At 44.3% G+C, this 23733-nt stretch overlaps 1 protein-coding gene and 1 long non-coding RNA gene across 6 annotated transcripts; one reads left to right on the top strand and one right to left on the bottom strand.

Annotated features, from left to right (window-relative positions):
• Positions 1–315: 315 nt before the first annotated feature.
• On the bottom strand, positions 316–5798 carry ARSA (arylsulfatase A). 5 transcript variants are annotated; one of them, XM_007502772.3, is made up of 9 exons: positions 5615–5798; positions 3951–4199; positions 3505–3745; positions 3035–3253; positions 2705–2874; positions 2481–2605; positions 1724–1851; positions 1534–1636; positions 316–1202 (listed from the first exon to the last, which is right to left on the bottom strand). In XM_007502772.3, the coding sequence occupies exons 2-9, from the start codon at positions 4166–4168 to the stop codon at positions 886–888; spliced, it is 1521 nt and encodes a 506-aa protein (XP_007502834.1). In that variant the 5' UTR covers positions 4169–4199; positions 5615–5798; the 3' UTR covers positions 316–885. The 5 variants fall into 5 exon arrangements, with proteins under 5 accessions (XP_007502834.1, XP_001366628.1, XP_007502835.1 ...); XM_001366591.4 differs by lacking the exon at positions 5615–5798 and adding an exon at positions 4651–4938; XM_007502773.3 differs by lacking the exon at positions 5615–5798 and adding an exon at positions 4651–4913 and having other exon boundaries at positions 1534–1602.
• A 46-nt stretch (positions 5799–5844) lies between these two features.
• LOC103103193 (uncharacterized) lies at positions 5845–23526 on the top strand. The gene is made up of 4 exons (XR_472260.2): positions 5845–7364; positions 21494–21565; positions 21812–21881; positions 22762–23526. It is a non-coding gene; the product is annotated as an uncharacterized LOC103103193 (long non-coding RNA).
• The last annotated feature ends 207 nt before the right edge of the window (positions 23527–23733 follow it).

The following is a 23733-nucleotide window of genomic DNA, read 5'->3' as shown; positions in this document are numbered from 1 at the left end:
TCATCTTTTAACAATGGAGGGTTGGTGGAATGGATTATACTAGTTAATCCATAGGGAAGAAAGAAATCTCTTTGCTAAGGTATGGTAGATACAGTAGTTTTGAAAGTTCTAAGAGAGAATAATATGGAAAACAATTAGGGAATAACATTATCTTCTTCCCCAAACTACTGAGGGAGAACAGGAGGCATTCCATATAGAGGCTTAGCAGTGCCTGGAACAGCAGCTGCAGCTTTCCTTGACAGTGATCAGGCACAGTAACTTTCATCAGGAATGTTAAAAGAGGTAAGAAGACATGGGAAGGGCATCAAATTATACTTTGATGTTGGTATTTATTTAAATCTTGCTCCAAAAGGTATTTTCAAAATTCGTGCTTAAGTTAATACACATATTAATATCTTAGTAAAGGCTTTACTGTAATAAGAAATACTGAAGACCTGGAGATTGTGCTTTCATCCAATCTCCCAGCTATCCATGAATGACAGCGAACCCAATTGTCTGACTTGTATTCCCTACCGGAAAGCAGCATCAATTATCCAGGGATGGGTGTGGAAACTTCCTACCAGAGCTTTCAGAAGAAAACCCAACCCTTAGGGATGCCAGAGGAGTGTGGAAAATGTTACCTCAATGGGCTGCATAGAGAACTGTCTGACCGAGATGTCTGAGCCACTGGCCAGTGAGCCCCTAATTGTGGCATGTGTTTAGCATCCAGTGGAGCAACCTGAGTTCCAGATTTGTGTGAAGACACATGGTGGACATGTGCCCCTGCTGCCCAGAGTCAGAGAGTAGTCCTTGAATGGCAGTTTGAAGGATTAGTGGTCAGTGGGGTTGTGGGCACACTGAAAGACACAAGGTCATTCCTACAATCACGTGGGGGGAGGTGTCCTATTAAGGGCCAGGACAGTTACAGCATTCTGGCCTGGGGGAACAGCCTGAGCGGCAGCAAGGTTCCAGAGCTGGGTCTGTGCCTTGGGCCATCTGGCTTTCTCCAAAAGTCATGGCAGCATCAAACTGGGCCTTGAGTAGCTGCATCTCCTTTATGGTCTCTTGTATTCTTGTCATCTCCTCCCTGGGGCCATGGCTCCCAAGTTCATAGTTCTCTCCAGGGTCGGTCTCGAGGTCAAACAAAAGCGGTGGATCATGCGCAGTCAGTGGAGTGAGGGCATGACAGGCTGGGTCGGCAACCATGTCACTGTGTGAAGAACCTAAATAGTGAGGAATATAAATGAGGATGATGAGGAATAAAGAGGAGGAAATCCTGGAGCGGCATGGGGATAGAATCACATAGGGTACTGGAGTGGGGGCAACCAAAGGGGGATGTCAGTGAAGGATGAAGGGATGTAGTCTGCTGGCCCTGGAGAGGAACAGGGATATGGGAAGACAGGACCCCTGGGATGGGCAGGGAAGATGGGGCAATGGGGGACCCGAGCATTCCACTCCCATCAGTGGCTCTGTTCCTGAGTGCAACAGACCCCAACAGGGTAGAGAGTTGGAGTGGGGAGGGTTTCTCAAGGAGTTGTCTGTGGCTAGGATTACCCTGGGTGAAGAAGTGCGCCTTGTACTTCCCCCGCCGGATGGCAAAGACACCTTGGGCTTTACTAGGGACTGGAGGGTAGAAGAAGAGATTCTTCCTTGAGCTCTAGAGACAGTGGGACAGAGGTCAGGGTCTGTGTGGCCCAGAGCCACCCACTCACAGAGGAAGGCTATAGGGTCCCAGGACTCTTACCTTGCCTGTGCCCAGCAGAATGGGGCTCAGATCTACCCCATCTAGGGTGACGTTGGGTAGGTGGGCACTAGCCAGAGCAGCCATGGTGGGCAGCAGGTCCAGGGAGCTGGCTAGTTCATGGGAGACCCCTGTGTGGAGGAGCCAGTCAGGGGAGCCTCTAGCAAGAGGCACTACTCACAGGGGCTGCCAGGGGAGGATGGTAATGAAGAGGTGGCATGAGCCTTTGAATCAGAGGTTCCGGTCAAATGCTGGCTTCAGCCCTCTTCAGCCATGTGACCTGAGGCTAGTCCCTCCCCTCTCTGAGTCTCATGATCCTCAGTTGTAAAATGGGCACATGACATGTGTACCGTCTCCTATCCTTCGACTGACAGCACCTATAAAAGCCAGGAAGAAGGGCCTCCTTCCCTCACCTCCCCCACAGCTAGGCAACCCATAGGCCAACTATTGACATATGAGAGGTTGAGAGGGAGAGGGGCAGATTAAGGAGGCTGAGGGGTGGTCTGCTTCAGGAAGTAGTGAGTTCCCTGTTATTGGAGGTTTTCAAGCAGGGTAGACTAGATCATGTCCTAAGTGAGACTGTGTGGCCCCAGGGACCCCTGGGAGTTAGAAGGGTCAGTCCTCAATGGATTGGCACTAGGCTGGAGGAGTCAGGAGAGTCTCCTCACAGAGAAGGGGCAGCCATGCCATTCAACACCTTATTGCCTGAGCTATTTCTGCCCAAGCATCAGCTTGAAGGGCTTGTTTCTCAGAGACCAACCTGGCATGATGTGGCCTGGCCAGAAGGCCAAAGCAGGCTCTCGGATGCCACCCTCGTAGGTCGTCCCCTTTCCACACCGGAGAAGGCCAGAGGAGCCACCCCGGAACATACGCTTGGTCTCAGGGCTACAGAGGCAGAGACAACATGGAGGGGGCAGTAAGAGCAAGAGAGAGAATCTGGACACTGGCAAATGTCTTACTTGACCCCCTTCCCAGCCCCTGTACCCATTATCTGCAGTGAAAAAGACCAGAGTTTCTTCGCTTAGTCCAAGGTTCTCCACAGTATCCAGCAGTGTCCCCACAGCTGAGTCCAGCTCCATCAAGGCATCCCCAAATGGTCCTCGGCCAGAGCGTCCCACAAAGGTTTCTTCACCAAACTGGGGGTAGTGGGTATGCTGGGGGCGGAGGCAGAACCAGGACTCAGTCACAGCTACAACACACATGGGAAAGAAACAGCTGCATCCCTGCAAAGATTTGGGCCACCTCCTCCCTCCTCCGAGCCTGGCAAAAGTGGGGAGTCAGGGGCAGGGACTGGGATACCATGGGATTACTCACATGGGAGGCATAGTACAGAAAAAAAGGCTGGCCTTGGCGGGCAGCATCCACTATGAAGTTCTGGGCAAAGGCCACATACTGTTTCTCCAGTCCAGGCAGCCAGGCGGGCTGCTCCTTCACAGACAGGTTGGCCATCAAGGGGATGGGGACGACACCCTGGTCACAGCCTCCATAGCAGAGGGTGGCTGGTGGGAAGCAGGTCAGGTTCTGGCAAGGGCCCTGGGGTGGCACAGGGCAAGGGGTTGAGGGGAAGATTGGGTAGGACTGTGGGCTCCTCGACACACTGTCCCCAGCTCCTGCCCACTTACTTACTCCTAACCCTGCTCCACTGCCCACTCAGTCCCCAATCCCTGCAGTCCTACCCTGAGTCCTTTGTCCACTGTCCTCAGCCTCTATCTGGTGCCTCCCTAGGATTTCCCATTCCCTTGACAGAATTCTCTTCCCACTGACCACAGCCCTTGGCCCCACACCTGATCGTGGGAGTAGGGGACTCCCAGGAAGCGGTGGAATCCTTGGTGTGGAGGCAAGAAGGAGCCATTGGGCCCCACCCCCAGATGCCACTTGCCAGCCATCCCAGTGAGGTAGCCCCTTTCAGCCAGGACCTCAGCCATGGTCACCTCAGACAGGGGAAGCCCACCCAGGGAGCCAGGGTATAGGACCCCTGGGTAGAGCCCTGAGCGGACAGGGTACCTTCCAGTCAGCAGTGCTGCCCTAGAAGGAATGGACAGGGATCAGGGAGTCCCTGGAGGCTCTCTGGAGAGAGATCTCCACAGAGAAAAAGGACCAGAGAAAGCTGTGTGTGCTGGGGCAGAGGGTGGGCTGGGGAGGGAAGCACCCAGACATCAATGGGGGGTGGAACAATGGGGGCTGGGAAGATCAGATTCAAAGGAGAGGGTTCTAGGTTCATCAGCCTCACCTAGATGGGGTGCACAGTGGGACAGGCACATAGAAGTCAGTAAGGCGGAGGCCCTTGGCTGCCATTCGGTTGAGGTTGGGTGTGGATGAGCTGGGGTGGCCATAGCAGCCCAGGTCCCCGTAGCCCAAGTCGTCAGCAAAGATCAGAATGAAGTTGGGGGGCCGGGCAAAGGCCAGACTGGTGGTGAAGGCCAGGGTCAAGGACCACGAAATGGCCATTGTGCCCTCTGCCTGCTGACAGGATCCTGGTCTGAAAAATCCGTCAGAGAGCCCCATGAAGACCCTGGCGAGTCCTTGACTCGCCTTTGGTGTCCCCCTCCAAACGCAGATCACCGAAGTCCCAGGGGCCCTGGCTCTGAGCAGGAAAGGGTCTCGGGGATTCTCTCGGCCCAGAGAGATCTGCCCAGTGTCGGGATGGGGGGAGGGGGACGGAAAAGTAGCGGAGTGGGACCCCTGACCAAGTCGGCTTGGCCGACACAGTTCAGACCCGAGCTGCTCCAGCTGGAGAGCAGAACTTTGGGACCCGGAGAGAAGGAAGAGAGCTGTCCAACAGTGGGCTGCCCTGCTCCCCCCAGCCGAGGCGGGATGATCCCTGGTTAGAATAGTAGAAGCGGGATTCTGGGGCAACCGAGGAGGTCCAGGCCGTCTGGACCAGCCGGGCTGCCCCCCTCCCCCCGCCTTGCAGTGGGGCCCGCACTGACCGAGGAGCAGTCCCGCGCCGGCAGTGACCAGTACGGGCTCAAGAGGCTGAGTAGCGCCGCCAGCTGTCCTGCTGCCAGCCAGGACCCCGGCTGAGTGGGAGTGGAGAGGCGGAGAAAGAGGGGGAGGGGGCTTTCCTAGGGCCGCACCAGACTCAGCTGGGCTGAGCTGGGCCCCTGTCACCACATCTTTCCCAGAAATACTTCCGCCTCACTCGGCCCCCCCCACCCCACCCCACCTCCTTCTCACCCCAACCTCCCGCGTGATATCTCCGTGACTGAGTCGGGAGCAGAGCATGTTGGGAAGAGGAGGGGCAGCCTGTTGGGGGTGGGTGGACGAGGCCCATTAGGGGCGGAGGGAGGGGGGACGGCGGCCTCAACTTCAGCCGGGGAGGGGAGCCAGGCGGATACCGAGGGAGGAGCGCACGGGCATTTCTGCAGGGGGGCCGGGGGGCCTCGTCCTGCCAGGAGACCGGACTTGGGAGGTCACGACCCACAGGGCTCTGTCCCACTGTGCCCCACCCTTAGTCACCCATTACCCAGGCTTAAGGCCGCCTCTGCATATGCCGGACCAGACCTGGTTTGTTCCCTCTCGGGCCTCTCACCCGAATCCTCCTTCCCACCCACACTGAACTACCCACAGAAAATGCCAGGAAGTGCCCGCGACTGAAGAGGCGGGAGCTAAGGCCCGGGGTGGGGCGCATCTAGTGCCGTAGGATATTCCCTTCCTTAACTCTGGGGCAGGCAGCCCCCTCTAGAAAACCCCGAAGGGCCCCTTGGGAGTGGGCTCTTGTGCGTAGAACTTGCTCCCCGGCTTGGGGCCTGAGTGCCCCATCGCTTGTAGGTCAGCCCAAAGGAGCAAAGCCCTTACTAGGGCTCATCCCTCTAAAAGAAGGCTCCTGTCTCCTGCTGCCCCTGCCCCTTTCCAGGCCCTCCGCATCTGCGCACTCTCCACCAGCATGCTCACTTGGCAGAATCCTATCCAGAAGGTGCCGGGAGGGAACCGGCAGTGCAGGATCTCAGGGATGGGAAGAGCTGGAGAGGTTGTCTCCTCCAGTCCTCTACCCCATCTCCATGCCCACTGAAAACGATCATCCCAGCGTCCTGGGCCTGGTCTACTCGGAACCTCCCAAAATGTCCTCCCCACCTCTGTTCAGCTCCCTGGGGAGACATGTGACCCTCTTGCTTTTGTTCCCACCATTCAATCCCCAGCGTCCTTCTTCAGCATGATCTGGTTCTCCCCTGGATGACCTAGCTGGAGATGCTGCTATGGCCATGTGAGCCCTGGCTAGCTATTCCTATTGGTGGGGCGTCCTGCTCCTCTGGGGCCTGGGACCAACACTACTCTTTTTAACCCCTACCTTTAGTGTTTCAAGTAAGTATGGATCCCAAGACGGAAGAGTGGTTAGGACTAGGCAATGGGGGCAAGGTGACTTGCCCAGGGTCACACAGCTAGGGCCAACATTATTTTTGCTGTCTCCCCCAGCTTGCCTCAGGTCCAAGGCACCACCTGCTAAGCTCACACTCTTGGGATCTGGCCTGTCCCCAGGTCTACAGTTGGTATAAACTAGATAAATGGTAGCTAGTGTTAGTGTTGTTCTTGGGGGACAGATTTTCCCTGTGGGCTTTAAGCCTTGCCTCCTTCCTCTCTTGGCTTTCTCTGGGATTTTGAGCCTTTTACTAGAAAGGCCTATTCCCTAGTATTGCCTAACTGGGTCTCAAATTCACCCTGCTGACCTCAGGCCCTCCCATAGTGCTTTTCTGTGGACAGACATCCTTCTGTTGTGTCAACCTTAGAGTGGGAATGCGAGCTGTTGTAATAAAAATGATTTTTGGTCTCAGAAAATTTCTCCCTTGTGACAAGCATTGCCCCTCCCTAAATCTCTCCTCTCCTGTTTGTATGCCTAAGAATACTCTCAATTCAATCTCAGCCAACTAGTATTTGAGTGTAAATGCAAGGCACTCTGACCCATTCCCATGATCAGATCTGCCCTGGGCAGTTCTGGGCAGTCTGGGTCTGTTCTTTGGTCTGTTCCTGTGGTCAGGTCTATCTTGGTTGGTTAATGGGCAGTTAGTGTTAGAGGTTAGTAGCCAGGTTTCCTTCTAGTGTCTATTACCCACTCCCACAAATCTCCCTACCATATGTCTAGTGTCTCAGCTAATGTGCTCCGATTCTTCAGACTCTCTATGGTTTACCCACATGCTCTCTTACTTGCCTTAAACCTAAAGAGACTTCTTTCTCTTCTGAGGCCGGCAGCTCTCCTTGGTCCTCCTCTTGATTTCTTTTCCTGTCAGCTGACATCCTCTGTTCATCTTCCTAGTTCCAACAGCTGCTCCACCTTTCCCCTTCTTTGTTTGCAGGGGAAGTTCTTCTGCTTCTCAGAAACCATCTGGAGAGGTGTCCACTCCCTACCCATTACCCCTCATTCTTCTAAAACAGGATTTCTCAACCCTCATTGAGTCAAAAGTGCAATTAAGGACCTTGAAGGGAGAGGAGATCTGTCTCTATACCCTCCAAGGGTCTTGGAGATCCCAACAGGAGAGAGTCTCAGTAACTGCATGCACTGTGTGCCTCTAAGGGTTATTTGTCACAACTGATGATTGCTTTCTTGTTCTCTAGATAATCATCAGAAGCTCTAGGCACTTTGCTCTGGGACCCAGTGAGCTCAGGATGATCCAGAATTTCATCATATCAGTGTCTAACTAGCAGGGACTAGGTAAGAGGCTGAACTAAGTTCTGTAATGGTGAAAATTTCACCTTTTTAAGATTGTTGTAATATTGAACAATGGCCGCCAAGGAATTTACTTATGAAATTCCTAAAATGAAACACTCAAGTCAGAATGGAGTTTATGGAGGTTTAATCACAATGGGAGTAGGGAAAGGAGAGGGAGAGAAGGAGAGAGGAGAAAAGGGAAAGGGGCTACTCAACCTCTGACCAAGGCAGAGGGAGTTTTAGGCCCAAAGGGCCAAGGTGGAAAGAATCAGTCCTTGACTCACATGACCAATCTGAAGGAAAGCTGTCTGTGGGTGTCCTCCCAGTCCAAGCTTCTAACACCAACTCCCGTTTCCCTCTCTCCACAGGAAGTGAGTGAATTCCAGAGGCTGTTCCCTACCTCACTTCCTGTGCCTCAAAAGTGCCAATGGTTGGCTCTAGCTTGGCTTAGGACAGCCCAGGTGGGCAGTTAGTTATTTCTGATTTGTCATTGATTAGCACATGCCTGTGTAGTGTGGGTGTGCACAATTTTTGGGTGCTAGACCAAGATGGAGACTTTTAAAATTCACAATCCCCCCTGATGATGATTGGGAGACTAGTCTCCCCAATTGATCACTAAACATAAGCATACTGCACCCCAAAAATTCTAACTGTAAGTGTATACAAAAATTTTACCCACTAAGAGGAAAACTATAATAGTTGTAGATATGGGGAAATAGAGGAGAGAGAGAGAGAGAGAGAGAGAGAGAGAGAGAGAGAGAGAGAGAGAGAGAGAGACAGCAAACCAATGTTTTGCTGGGCACATTGACAAAAACCAATTAGGGGGCAGTCCCCTTTGGCATAAGTGTACATTCGAAAAATGTTCAATCAACCACACCCCAAGGTTCATTCTGGATCTTCCTGTAGTGAAAAGGTTTAGATATATTTCTGCAAACAGTTCATTCTCTGGATTCAGTTAGTTAGCAAGCTTCTTCTCTGAAGATTTATCTCGAACAAAATTTAAATCTTGGATTTGATGAAATACAGTTCCCATCAGAGGATTCTGAGTGCTGGTGGCTTGCCCTGGCTTACACATTTGTACTTCTAGAGGTGGTACTATTCTTCACAAGGGTACCAAAAATCAGAAACTTACTATCTGACCTCTTCTCTCTTTCATCTCTCACATGCCATTGCCTACCAAATCCAAAACCAATAATGAGCTCCCACAGGTGCTTTCTCCATGCAGATGTTAATTCTACTTGGCAGCATCTCCCACATCATCCCTCCTCCCTCCTCCCTCCCAAAGTTGCTTCCCTCTTCATTGCTTTCTATTTACCACTCACCTGGGCTATTATAATAACCTCCCAACAGTTCTTTTTACTCCTTTTGAATCCAACCTTGCCTGACAAATCTTTTATATATTGAAAGGCAATAATCTGGCCTCAGAGTAGGTAAGCCTCAGGTTCAGATCCTGCCTTTGACACATCTGGCTATGTGGTCCTCTGCTGGGTGTCTTTTGACCTCTCATTCCTCATTCCCTACATCTCCAATACAAATCTTTGGCTATAATTTTTATAATTTTCAGAACAGCCAAAGATCTCTCCTGGCAGAATGAGTCCCTTTAAAGAAAAGGCAACTCCTCATTCCCCCAATGAAATCACAGTTTGGGGTCAAAGACTGAAAGGAAGGTTCTATGTATTTCACAATATTCACTGCTATGACCTCTCCCACTGATTTGTCATCTTTCCTCATCTACTAGTTTTTTCTTTCTTGCCCACAAACTTGCCCAAGATTTCTCCCTCCTGCTTGGTTCTTCATGATCCTATTTTTGGATTTTCTTGGCAAAGATACTAATATTTCCTTCTCCATCTCACTTTATAGATGAGGAAACTGAGGCTCACAGGGTTAAGTGACTTGCCCAAGGTCACACTGCTTATAAGTGCCTTAGACCAGATTTGAACTTGGGAAGATGAGTCTTTCTTGAATCCAGGTCCACCTAACTACCCCAGGATTTCTCCATACTTAAAAAAAACCTTCAATACACCTTACAAGCCCTAAAACTATGGCCCTGTATCTCTTTTCCCTTTCTAGGAATCCATTTGTCTTAATTTTCATTTGAATCTGATCTTTGGCAATCTGGCTTCAAACATCATTTACCCACAGAAGCTACCCTTTCCAAAGTCTACAGAGATTAATATCTTGTTGCTAAATTGAAGAGCCCTTTATTATTCTCCATGCCCTGTAGCCTCTATATAGCATTTAACTCTTTCATCACCCTCTCCTCCTCCTGAATACTTTCCCATCTCTGGGTTTTTAGAGACCAGCTAGGGCAGGGGTCCCCAAACTTTTTTTTAATAATATTTTATTTGATCATTTCCATGCGTTATTCATTAAAGACAAAGATCATTTTCTTTTCCTCCCCCCCACCCCCCCATAGCCGACATGTGATTCCACTGGGTATCACATGTGTTCTTGATTGAACCTCATTGCCATGTTGTTAGTATTTGCATTAGAGTGTTCATTTAGAGTCTCTCCTCTGTCATGTCCACTCAACCGCTGTAGTCAGGCAGTGTCTTTTCCTCGGTGTTTCTACTCCCACAGTTTGTCCTCTGCTTATGGATAGTGTTTTTTCTCCTAGATCTCTCCAAATTGTTCAGGGTCACTGCATTACCACCAGTGGAGAAGTCCATTACGTTCGATTATACCACAGTGTATCAGTCTCTGTGTACAAGGTTCTCCTGGTTCTGCTCCTCTTGCTCTGCATCACTTCCTGGAGTTTGTTCCAGTCTCCATGGAATTCCTCCACTTTATTGTTCCTTTTTGCACAGGTCCCCAAACTTTTTACACGGGAGCCAGTTCACTGTCCCTCAGACTGTTGGAGGGCCAGACTATAAAAAGAAACTATGAACAAATCTGTATACCGCTGTCTGGGATAGCGGAGGCTGCAGCGCCAGCTGGGATGGGCCTGTCCCACCTTGCACAGGCCCATCACTGCCACCTCTATACCCGGCAACAATACACACAGTGCAGAATCCCCTCCCCCAGATCGCCGCTCACCATGCTGACGTCTTCCATTGTGCAGCCTCATAATCCTTTGTGAGATGCCTCATTCTCATTCAGTTACTCTCAGAACAAGGTGCCACGCAAAGAATTATGTCACCAGAAGTAGTGCTGTATGTGAGCGACTCTGCTTTGTGAAGCCGTCACATATAGTGTTCCTCTCACTGACAACCAATGAAAGAGGTGCCCCTTCTGGAAGTGTGGTGGGAGCTGGATAAATGGCCTCAGGGGGCCTCATGTGGCCCACAGGCCTTAGTTTGGGGCCCTAGCCCTGAGCTAGGGGGTGAAGAAGACAAAGGGCTGGAATCAGGAAGATGCTCAAATCTGACCTCGGAAGCTTACTGATTCTCAGATCCTGGGCAAATCACTTCATTTCTGTCTGCTCTCAGTTTCCTCAACTATAAAATGAGAATAATAATGGTACCTACTTTCCAAGATTGCTGGATTAAATGAATCTTATTTGTAAAACATCAGCATAATGCCCACCATGTGGTAGATGCCCAATAAAATGTTTATTCCCTCTTCCTCCCTCCCTTTTCTTGTCACCTCTGTGACATTTGCTTCTTGGTTTCTGTTTTGCTGTATCATTGTTCAGATCATGCTTCTTAACTGTAGGCTTAACCCAAGGTTTTGTACTGGATCTTCTTCTCTTTTCTCTCTTCTTTCTCTCACTTGTGTTAAAAGGAGTTTCTTAATCTCACTCTGTCTCTTTAAGAGCAGAAGTTCTCAGTAAGAGCCTCTTAACTGACAGGCTTCCCTGTAAGAGATCTGAAGATTCCATTGTCTAGGAGACAAGACGGAGTAACTATATAAGGGAAAGAGCAGTTGGAAGGAGGCTTTTGGCTCTGGAGTTTCCTAGAGAGCAGGAGCTCCACCTATCTTTGTCTCAGTCAGACTGGCAGTTGGAGTAGAGAAATCAGACTTAAGGCAGTTGGAGTTTGATTAATGTGTATTGATTAGGTTAGATAGGTAGTTAGATAGTGAATACATTCTTAAATAGACAGTGTAGGCATTTAGGCTGGGCCTGGCCCAGGCAGAAGAACCTGCCCTCAAAGGCAGTTCGATTAGGGCTTTTTAGAAATTGTAGTCAGGATTGGGGTTTTAGGTATAGTTATAAAATTAGAGTAATATATTGTCTCACTTTCCTCCCTCCTATTTCTTATCCAAGCTTCTTCTCAAAATAAACTAAGTGTTTTCTGTTTTACCAAACTGCTCTATGTATTTTTGTCAACCCCCTACCCCAAATTTAACCTTTCACCGCCTGGTGAGCCAGGTTGGAGTCTGACATCTGCTAATTTTCTGTTCTTTTGAATACTAAGCAAAGAGATAGAAGTGCATCTGTGGTGCTAGAGATCATGCAGTTAGTGCAGTTAGTGCAGGAGGAGGTTCCACTCTACCTCAGACAACTCCCACTACCGGGGAACTTTAATGAGATATTACAGCTCACAGTTTTAGATATTCTACAGTTCTTACTGGTTTTTGGAGTATTTGTGTTGTCCGGATTATTTCAAGGACACCAACTGTATCAAGTATTTAGTTTAATTATCATTAAGTAAAGGAAACAGATAAAAGAGAGATTTATGGAAACTAGAGCTGCATATCTGGAATATTGCATTTCTCAATTGACTGAAACCATTGTCCAACAAAATGAAACTATCTCAAGTTTCTCACCTTGAAAAGAGTATCTCAGATAGTGTACTAGATGATATTTTGAGGGTGTATTTGATGGATACTAGATAACTAATGGATCAGGTAATTATCTCCTTTTTGCCTAACCTTCCTTTTGTACCTCCCTCTTCAGAACCCTTCCAGCCTCCCCTCCCCCCTTCTTCAGTCTCCCTCAAGTCACTGTGTGAGCTGTGAGGTTTCAGTGAAATAGTTCTTAATCTTCTTTGTCAAAAAAGGGGTTTATTTGGGGAAAACAGGAAAGATAGAGGATAAGGTAAGAGGAATGGGATATCCCTATTCTCTACAGTGAGTCTTATGTTGGAGGATATTGAGAGAAATGGCAATTCAGTCACTGGCATGAAACAGAGCCAGTCAGAGAGAAAGAGATGTGGACTATTGTCCTTCTTCTTCTGCCTTCAAATCAGCCAGTGTGATATGGAAATCACTTTAAAAGACTGATATATATTAATTTAAGGTCGCCAAGGAATTCAGCTATGTAATTCCTAAATGAAAACTCAAGTCAGCAGTCAACCTTTTATGGAGTTTTTAATTACTAACAGGAGGAAGAAAAGTATTAGAGAGAGAGAGAGAGAGAGAGAGAGAGAGAGAGAGAGAGAGAGAAAGAGAGAGAGAGAAAGGGGAGAGAAGGGAATAGGGCTTAAATATCCCCTCTGCTTAGGTTGGGCCAAAGGCCCAAGGCCTTGGATATCCAAGGCAAAGAAAAGAGATTAGTCCCTATCACTCACGTGACCAAAATGGAGAAACAGTCTCAGGGCCTCCACTCCAAGCAACCAGCCTCCAACCACCTCACTCTCCCTCCACACAGGAAGTCCCAGCCTCCTCAGCTCTCCTCTACCTCCCTTCCTGTGTCTCACATGTGCCAATGGTGGCTCTAGCTTCACCCAGGACCGCCCAGAGGTCTGTCCCCTTTGCACATGTCTGTTGAAGGCCATATTCTCAAATAATTAAATCTTGAGCTTTGCTGCAGCCCTTCCTAAATCCTGTTACCTTGAGTACGGTGGAGATTGTAGTTTCCAAGACCTGATTCTGTCATTCCAAGTATCTCCATTGTTATTGATCAGGAAATAGCCAAATCCCATCCTCTAAAGAATGGTTTGAACAGGGTTGAGTAGTTTTGAAATTCACACCAGGTCACCTCCAACTTGATTATCCCAAGTCTCAGAGATAAAACCAGTTTCCTCCTTCAGGTCAGCCCAAAGCCCAAAGACCCTCCAAACCAGTCCCTGTTGGCTTGGCTCCAAACTGCTTTTCCCAGTAACATTCCAAATGGAATCTTCATTTGACTGACAGATGACCCATCTCCAGCTTCTATCCTTTGCATGCATTTTCTTATAATTTCTCTCTTTTCCACATTCCTCTCTTTTTGTCTTTTTTTTAAGTACCCTGCATTTTTTATTGATACTTACCTTTTAGTTATATATCTAGCTATCTAATTCTTAACCCTATACTATATCAAATATTCCTTTATCCCCCCAAAGTCACAGATCCTAATCTTATCTTAGCTATTCTGTCTATCTAGTTCTATGCTAACTTTGGTTATAGGAAAATGGCTTAAACATGGTTTTGACACAATAACTCACATAACAATTTTAAACAATTCCAACAATTTCAATAGCATTTTGAATATGTAACTGTCTTATCTCCTAATGTCTATAATTCAACTAAGTAAAAATTTTTATTACCAACAATTACTAACCAACAATTATAATGTACTCTAACTCCTATACTTAAGTAGTTTTTTATGTCTGTCCCTACTTCCCTAAGACTTTGAACAAATTCTCTAAGCTGTCCCTATTGTTAGTCATTAGAACATTAATAAATTATTCTAATATAGTTAGCTTGTTAGTACATTGGTTGCTACATGTATACATAAGTTGTATTATTACAGATTTTCATATGTACATCCATATACATTGTTCTTGATTTCTGTGCAAACTTGTCTGTTTGAATTTTCCACAGAAATTTATATCAGTGTGACTTTTGTTTTGCAACTATGCATGTGTTGTATCCTTACCCATTCCATGAGATATCTTCCTACATTATATTTCAGTGTAGCATGTGTATGTATATGTGATGTTAACATGTACGTCATATTCTTACATAACCTTGTGATCACAAGTCCAAACTTTCAAAGTCCTTCCATGTCCTTTGATGTTGATTGTAGAAACTCTGTGTGTCCTTTGTCATCTGGTCAGCATGCCACTCTTGTCTGCTGTCTCTCTTGATTGTAGTCCTGTGTTCTTCAATTCAGGAACATACTGGAACAATCAGGAACATGTATGCGTGTAAGGTTTTTACATGTGCATGTATGTAAGATTGAAATTTTCATTGTGCATGGAAGTAAGCTATGAGTACTTCATGAATGCTTGTCAGAATTCATCACTTATTCTTCATGTGTGGAAGTAAGCATTACATGTGTTCATCTTCATGGGTGGGTGTAAGCAGTATAGTATTGTGCATAAGTTCTTAGAATTTTGTCAAGAATATAAAATTGAAGTTTTTTCTTATCTTTTTGATGTTTGCATTTTTCACAAGGAGGTTTATTGTATGTTTTCTTTAGCTATGTCTTGGAGATAGAATTTAGATATAATGTATTTCATTTGGTCAGGAGTAACATTTTCATTTGAGATAACATCATTTCTTTTCTGTTACTATGGTTGGCAGAGAGTTTGTATAGAATATGTAGAGACTTTTCTTTGGAGTTAAATTTTTAAATGCATGTTTTCCTTTTGTCTGTGTTACTGGCTGTATTTCTTTCTGGAACTGTGTTATTTGCTTCAGGGGTGCTTTCCTGTCATCATTTTAACATGTACAATGCTCTTGTCTGTAATTTCTGTTGATACTGTAGTCTTGTGGGTGTTTTCCTTTGTTTTCAATAATGACTTATTTATTGTTGAATAGTTTCCTAGGGCTACTCAACATTATGGATGTGATGTAATTTCACATGTGAAGCATGGAACCATGGATCTCTTTGATTAACCTTTATAGATGTTGGGGTTGTCATCATGACCGTTGTTGATCTGATCCATCTTGGTTCTGTAGGAGATTCTCTATTAAAGTTCTTGACATATACATTATCTCCTGGTTTTATCTTATGCAATGAAAAATCTAGTGATATTCTTTGCACAAGTAAACCCAGTTTCCTTAGTTCCTTTATTCTACATTATATCTGTTTTAAATATTCATGAAGTACATATTCCCCTTTTAGCATTGACAAGTATGGTGGCTTTACTGTCCTACCATGCCAAAGTGGCTAACCATATAGCATTTCAAATGGTGATATATGCAAGTTAGTCCTAGGTCTAGTTCTTATATTGAACAAAGCAAGAGGCATAACATGGGTCAATGGTCACTGGGTCAAAGAGTCACTGGGTTCAATGGTGCACATCTATGAATTGTGATGCTATCATTGCCTAACAGGCTAACAGGTCAGCCAGAAAACCCAAAGACCCTCCAAACCAGTCACTGTTGGCTTGGCTCCAAACTGCTTTTCCCGGTAACATTCCAAATGGAATCTTCATTTGACTGACAGATAACCCATTTCCAGCTTCTGTCCTTTGCATGCATTTTCTCATAATTTTTCTCTTCTCCACAATAGCAAAAACTATTTTTCGCCAAAATGAAATGATTTATTGCTTGACTCAAACTGCCTCTCCTACTATTTCTAATTCTTCCACCAAGGCAACTAAACCCAAACCCCAAAAGAAAGAACATACAAGCTCAAACTATTCCCCTTAAGGGAAGTACCAACCTTTAATCATAAAATACAGTTAGTGAATATAAGGCATTAAAAACCATTTACCCCCTCAGGATACTGAGGGATTTAAGCATAGCATTTGTTCATTTGAGGAGGAGCCCATAGCAGTTATTAAAAAGCTGGAGACAATTTGCATACAATTTGATCCAACCTGGATTGATTTCGAACATTTATTAGATGAATTATTTACTAAAGGGGAAAAGGGTAAGGTTATCAGGATTACTAATGAGGTTTGCAGAATGGGTGCAGTTCACTGGCCTGAATGACACTCAATGGGATTTTAATGATGAAACAGACTACACCAGATTGTGTCAAGCTAGGGAGGCAGTACTTAACTCAATGAGAATGTTTTCTGACAGACTGGGTACCTGGACAAAATTTGAGAAACTAAAACAAGAGATTGGAGAAAATCCTTCACAGTTCATGAACCAACTTGTAGAACTGGAAAGAAGATATATAGACCTAGATCTGACCAGAGAAAGGGATATTAGACAACTGAGAAGGCAATTTGTGAAAAATTGTTGAAGGTCAAGGACTATTTTAAAACCAGTTGTCCTAACTGGGTGAATATGGACCTTGATGAATTAAGAAGAGTGGCAGTATATGTGTATAACTGGCATGAAAGGAAAGATGATGATAGTTATTTAGTGGATGCATTAAGAAAGGAGATAAAAGTATTAAAAAGAAAACTTGGAAAAAAAAAGAGATACAAATTATGGGGTAGCTATGGCTCCTGTGTGATGTAGTAAAGGCATGAAGAAGACTTGTAAGCCAAGATGCAGGAACCAGGACTGGAGACCTGCCTGTCAATCAAGAAGGAGTTTCCAAATGGAATGTTCCCAGGAGTGGCAATTGAGCTGACCAAGGGGAGGGGACCAGACTTGGAGTCATTCTCACTGGAGGGGTTGAACCTGGCTAAAAGACCCTGGTGGGGCTGACTTGGTTTTGGGGTTCTCTGGCTTTGGACAGTTGAAGTTGACAAGAAGGAGAAACTTGGCTTTTGAGTTGGTGGCCTATTTGAGAGTTCAGCTGGTCAGGAGAAACTGAGAGACTTTGAACTTTGTTTTTCTCTGAGGTTGAAGCTGAGAAAGGAGATAAGCCACGCTGAAGGAGAGATTTTGAACTTTGTTTTTTTTTTCCTGGGGTTAAGTTGAGAGACCTTGCTGATTTTGTGAAGAAGAAGGAAGAAGATTTTGAACAACTGTTGTCTTCCATCTCCCTAAATGTCTTAGAGTCACAGCTTGTGACTGGACTACTTTCTCAAACCCTCATTTTAGATTAGGGACATCCTCATCCCTCTCACCTCTATTTGTTACCTAGAAGTCCTAGGGGATTCTATAGGTCAAGCACAGAGAAACTTTTTGCCAGGGTAAGTGAATTTTTGATAGTCATTTTATATGTAGAACAAAAGACCTTTAAAATGCTGAAAATGAATTCCTGTTTGTGTTGAATTTGTGTCTGCATTTGGAAAGGGTTAATATAAGTGCACATGTTCCTTTTAAAAAATGGTCAGGAGAAATTGAGGTGAGAAAGATGAGGGTTTGAGAAAGTAGTCCAGTCAAGACTAAGAGTAAGAACATTTTTTATAAATCTAGAATTTTATGGCAATAATACAATCCCCCTTGAGGAGGGTGTTGACCAATACATGGACCACCCTGGGATACATGGCTGAGTTATAAGGTATATGAATCAATTGTCAAAAGAAAACTTAAAAAAAACCACATAAAATTAAAAAAAACAAATAAAAGAGAAAAAAGTAACTTCTGGGTGAAACATAAAATATCAGTCTCATGTGTAAAAGTTCTAAATAAGGAAGAATAAGCCCGTAACAGGTCCTTGGATCAGGGCCTGATTAAAGTGATTTGTGTCCCATAAGCCTGTAGTAGCAATTATGCACTTACCCAATCAGCAGCCAGGACTACAGAAAATTGCCATACTATGAAAGAGAGAGAAAAAAGGACTAGATTTTGAAGCATAAGGGAAATATCATTCCCTGGTATGATTGTATCTTAGCTCTCATGGATAGGGGTGCCAAAATGATAGGCAAACAGGTATTTGGTAGAAGTGTTCTCCAATCCATGCTCCAATCAGCCTTTGAATGGAGGGTGGGGTGAAAAGCCTTAGCTTGAGACTAAATTTAGGAAGGGCAACAAGAAAAGACAAGAGTTTTCTATTATAGGTACAATGAAGGTAAAAACTCCTCAGATTTGCTTAGCTGAGTTGGTCTGGGAGAATAAAGGGGTTTAATGGGTGTAGAATACAGACTTTTGGAATTTGAGCTCTAAAAGAGGCTATGAAAGCTTCCCCAGGTTATTTTAAAATTGGCTTGGAAGCTTAATGGGGTTGGGGCTGTAGGTATGGTGGAACACAGTGTGTGCACAGTACTCTAAGAGCTGCCTCAAATGCAAGCTGGAAGTTCAAGCAGCTACTGTATGCTTGAGACTCATGTTGCAGGAGAGAAAAGGGGATTTATACTTCATCCTCCATGCAGGAAAACAGCTTACTCAACAGACATGGCAGGTGGGTGGGAGCTCCAGGCTTGGCAAGCCCCCCAGGCTAAGTTCTGCAAACAAAAGAGGGGGGGCAGAGATACCACTTTGGGTCTCCTGCACCAGGAAGACTTTGAAAAGAATTCCACTGAGGGGGAGGGCAGAAAGGGCCACAGAAGTTGAGAAACATGGTTTTCTCAAAATAATCTACTTATCTTTACTCAAAAGCTATCTTAAAGGAAGATCAAGGATTCTATCCCTTTGTGGTTGCCAACAATGTAATATTTAAATTAATATCAATAACTCCAAGTATCATATTTTATAAGATTCATTAATAACCACTTGAAGTAGAAGAAATAAAAAAAGAGAAATACAAAGAAAGCTAAGTAAAACACACAAGTAAACTTTATTGCTAAGCTCTCTCCTCAACCCCCACAATGCCTTCTTGGGAGCAGAGAGAATGAGGGGCAGGGTTATATCAAAATATATCCTCCCTACGTTAGCACATAAAGTGAGAAGGAAAATGGAAAACTGGAAAAGAGAGTTCTGGGGAAAAAATTCTAATTACACAATGGGAAGGGCCCAATTCACCTGCAATAAGTACGGAAATTGGGGATATGGTAAGTTATTAGGAGGAGGAAAGGAAGTTTTAACAGCTACTAGAGGGATGGACATAAGAAATCAGTTAAGTCTGGGGCAGCTGAGTAGCACAGTGGATAGAGTCAGGAAAAGATTCATCTTCCTGAGTTCAAATCTGTCCTCTGATACTTCCTAGATGGGTAACCTGAATGAGTCACTTAATCCAAATTTCCTGGATCTTGCCACTCTTTTGTCTTAAAAATTGATACCAAGACAGAGAAGGTAAGGAGAAAGAAAGAAAGAAAGAAAGAAAGAAAGAAAGAAAGAAAGAAAGAAAGAAAGAAAGAAAGAAAGAAAGAAGGAAAGAAGGAAAGAAGGAAAGGGAGGGAGGAAGGAAGGAAGAAGGAAAGAAAGAAAGAAAGTAGAAAAAAGAGAAGGGAAGAAAAAGAGGAGAGAAGGGAGGAAGGACAAAAGGAAGCAAAGAAGAAAAAAGAAGGAAGGAAGGAGAGAACAAAGGAAAGAAGAAAATAAGGAAAGAAAGAAGGAAAGACAATTAGGCTTATATTGAAGGGCTGTCTTGCAGTAGTGAGGTCCAACTATATACTCTGGCAATTTGTGGTGGTAGAGACCAGCATCACAGACCTGGAGCAGAGGAAAACACAGATAATGAGAGTTAACCAGGGATAAAATCTCATAGTTGAGAATTAAAATATCTAACCATGAGGTCATCTGGTTATGAAGACAAAAAAAGTCAGAGAGAAAAAGGTGGATGGTTGGATCTTAGGAGCTCGAGAGCCTAAAGTCATTTCCTTTGGTGACAGGGTGACTAGACCTGTTGATCAGGGGAATGCTCTCACCCTGAGAAACAAGAGATTCCAGAACTTGGATAGGAAACAATTATGTCTTTATTTCAATATAATTGGTTTCCTTTTGAGGCAAGTAAAATTGCAACAAAGGCAGCCTGACACACTGTTTTCTGTAGGGCAAGATAATATTTTATTAACTGTAACTTGTACTGATTATGTTGGCCGTCTCAGCCAAAAACAAAGGAACCTGAGCATGATCAGTTTATTAGTTAGGCTAGCAATAACCAATAGATTGGGTCAATGGCCTCATTCAATGACCAAAGATCAGGAGGGAGGCTTCACAGGGTCTTTTAAATCTTCCTTATGATTGACCTGACAAAACATCATTTGGAACTCCCCTGGCAAAGGGAAGACAACTTTGATTTGCAGACATTTTAATGAGGAAGTGGGTTGAGTTATCCCAGCTCTTCCTATTACTTTCTGGTTCTGAAACTGAATTGGCTGGTCTTCTGTGTAGCTGATTGCACCCCTCTCTGATGCTTAAGGAGTACTAATTGCATTATTTGATCTAGTAGCTTCTAGAAATCTTGGCTAGAAAAATAAAAACTATCTCAGTCAGCAGCATTGTACCCTCCATCGGGGCCTCCCTGTTGGGGAGCAAATCATCCCTAACTTTGGAGAGGGAAAGCTAGGACTGGAGAGTCATCCCCTGGGGAATGTCCAGCCCAAACTGGTTCTCTATTTATGGAGTAAACTGAAGGGAGGGAGGAAGGGGGTGCATGTAAGTCGGAAGGGCTAGGAATCTTCCTCAGGCATACCTCATTCAGACCAGGACAGGACTCTTTTTAAGAGAGGCTGAGAGTGGGAGTAGAAACACTGAAGAAAAACAACAGCTTTAGTACATGGGTCGCGGGGACATGGCTGGGGATGTAGACGCTAAATGAACATCCTAGTGCGAACACCAACATGGAAACAGGTTCTGATCAAGGACACAAGTAATACCCAGTGAAATTGCGTGTCTGCGGGAAAACTGCGGGAAGGGTGGGTGGAGGGGAGGGAAGGAAATGATGTGAGCATTGTAACCAAAAAAAGAAAAGAAAAAAAACTACAGATGACCAGAAAAAAAATATAGGCTCAGAGAGGACAAAATGGGGAAAAGGTTGATATTAATTATCAAATGATATAACATTATTTTCTTCCCTTTGCAATCATCTACATTTTAAAATCATAATTCTGGGAAGGAGTTCATAGGCTTCACCAGCTTAAGTTCCAGAGGACCGATTCCCTGATATCAAAAAAAGATCAAGAACTCTTACTCTAGACAGAGTTTCTAGACCGGGATCTAGATTTCAGCAAAACTGTTGGGCAAAAGGCTTTCAGCCTATCTTCGTAGAAAAACTGGAGGGATGTGGGATCCATGCTAGTACAGCCTCTCAGGCTTTGCCATTGCTGTGGTGTCTAGTGCCTTCCTGGCCTAATGTGAACCTGGAAAAAAGTTTCTGGTCGATAGATTGTCTCCTCCTTGGCCATTTGCTGTTTGACATTTATTAAAAAATAAGATTTGTCAGGAATTGAATTTTCTATGTTGCTATTGAGTTGCCTTTATTTTCATATTTATTATGAACTCCACTTTAGCCATCTATAAACCAAAATGGACATGCTTTATAATGACTTACATTGGGATAAATGAATTTCAACCCATAAAATGTCCCTAACAACTTGCCATCTGAATTCATTTTTCCTATTTATTCCTTGTCCTTTTTGCTCTTTTAGTTTTGGCCACTCACTCCCCTTCCCAGTTTGTGAATCACAGGGAAGTCCATTCTGCTGTTGCTCCTAGAAAGGGTATGTCAGTCTCTTCCCCTATGACCCCACTCACTCCCCCATAATTTCTCAAATCAAAATACCCCTCCCTGCCCACCTAGTCTCCCACTGGAATGGAGGTTCCTTAGAGGCACAGACTGTTTTCACTTTTGTTAGGGGGTGGTATGTAAAGGGCTACATGCTTAGCATTGTTCAGTCGTTTTCAGTCACATCAGATGCTTCTTTCTTGGCAAAGATATTGGGATGATTTACCATTTCCTTTTCAAGCTCATTTCACAGATGAAGGAACTGAGGCAAACAGAGTTGAGTAAATTATTTGTCTAGAGTCACATAGCCAGTAAGTATCTGAAGCCAGATTCAACTCCGTTTTTCCTAATTACACTTATACTGGGTGCCAATTTCCTTCCTTCCTTCCTTCCTTCCTTCCTTCCTTCCTTCCTTCCTTCCTTCCTTCCTTCCTTCCTTCCTTCCTTCCTTCCTTCCTTCCTTCCTTCCTTCCTTCCTTCCTTCCTTCCTTCCTTCCTTCCTTCATTTTGTGGTGTGCCTACTGATCTTCTAATTCTACTTTTCCCCCTTTGCATAATTTCATAGTTTCTATGGATTTTTTAATCTTTCTCATCAATCCTAATTGCATTAGAATCTAGCATTAGAACTGTATCTGAGCTAAGTGGGGTTGTCTCTATACCCTTTGCCTCAATAGCCCATCTGCTGTGGCTCTGTGTTCGATTTTGGGAAAGCCTAACCATCTAGAAGTCAGTCAACAACATTTATAATAACATTTATAACACTCATTTAAAAAATGTAATCCCCCCCAATTACATGTAAAAACAGTTTTTAACATTCATTTAACATTTTTTGAGTTCCTAATTCTCTCTCCCCCCAACCCTTTCTACCTTCTCCCTTCCCTGAAATAGTAAGCAATGTGATATCATTTTATATGTACAATCTTGCAAAACATTTTTCCATATCAGTTTAGATTTCAAACCAAAAAAGAGAAAATGAAATGTAGTATGTTCTGAGTAGCTTTTTATCAGTTTTTTCTCTGGAGGTGGATGGCATTTTTCATCCTGAGTCTCTGGATGTGTTGTGGATCTCTAAATTACCAAGAATAACTAGGTCATTCACAGTTGATCATTGTACAGTATTGCTGTTACTGTGTACATCTTCTCCTGGGCCTACTCACTTCACTCTAAATCAGCTCATGTAAATCTTTCCAGATGTTTCGGAAATCATCCTGCTCATCATTTCCTAAGGCACGACATATTCCATCACAATCCTCGAAGCACAATGTGTTCAACCATTCCCCAGTTGATGGGCATCTCCTCGATTTCCACTTTTTTGTTACCACAGAAAGGATTAGAATAAATTAGAATAAATCTTTGTGTACATAGATATCTTTCTTCCTTCTTCTCGGTCTCTTTGGGATACAAACCTAGTAGTGGTATTGCAGTCAGGCTCTTTTTTTTTTTTTCAAATTCTTGTGTTCATTAAACTCACACCCTGGTATGTTGGGAAAGATGTACTTAAAGCTTAGGTTTTATCTCATGTCCATGGTCTTCCCAGAGTCTAGAGAGGTACTGTGGTACATGGTACAATGTCAATGAGATAGAGAGCAGGTATTTATTTCCTACACACAAAACAAATGCTTAACATAAAAGGGTGTCAAAAGTATACACTGTCAGAGAAGGATAAATACACTTAAAATAGAAGTAGTAACTATTGTTATAATCTGCTGGAAGGTTGAGTAAAATCACCAAAATAAAAATCATTTGCCAGGACTGATGAATACATACTTATTGTTTCACCCTGGTTCTGTACTTTCTTCCTCATGGTATATGTCCATTGAAAAGCCAGCCCAGAGATTAGATTCATTTACCAGACCGAGACTAGTTTTTCTTTCTTTCTTTCTTTCTTTCTTTCTTTCTTTCTTTCTTTCTTTCTTTCTTTCTTTCTTTCTTTCTTTCTTTCTTTCTTTCTTTCTTTCTTTCTTTCTTTCTTTCTTTCTTTCTTTCTTTCTTTCTTTCTTTCTTTCTTTCTTTCTTTCTTTCTTTCTTTCTTTCTTTCTTTCTTTCTTTCTTTCTTTCTTTCTTTCTTTCTTTCTTTCTTTCTTTCTTTCTTTCTTTCTTTCTTTCTTTCTTTCCACCCTCAAAAAGCTTATGTGCTATGTTGGTACACCTAATCAACTGCAA

Source organism: Monodelphis domestica, chromosome 5 (genome assembly GCF_027887165.1).
Source record: "Monodelphis domestica isolate mMonDom1 chromosome 5, mMonDom1.pri, whole genome shotgun sequence".
Lineage (NCBI taxonomy): Eukaryota > Metazoa > Chordata > Mammalia > Didelphimorphia > Didelphidae > Monodelphis > Monodelphis domestica.
The sequence above is the reverse complement of the archived record's forward strand: the minus strand, read 5'-3'. Positions and strand labels throughout refer to the sequence as shown.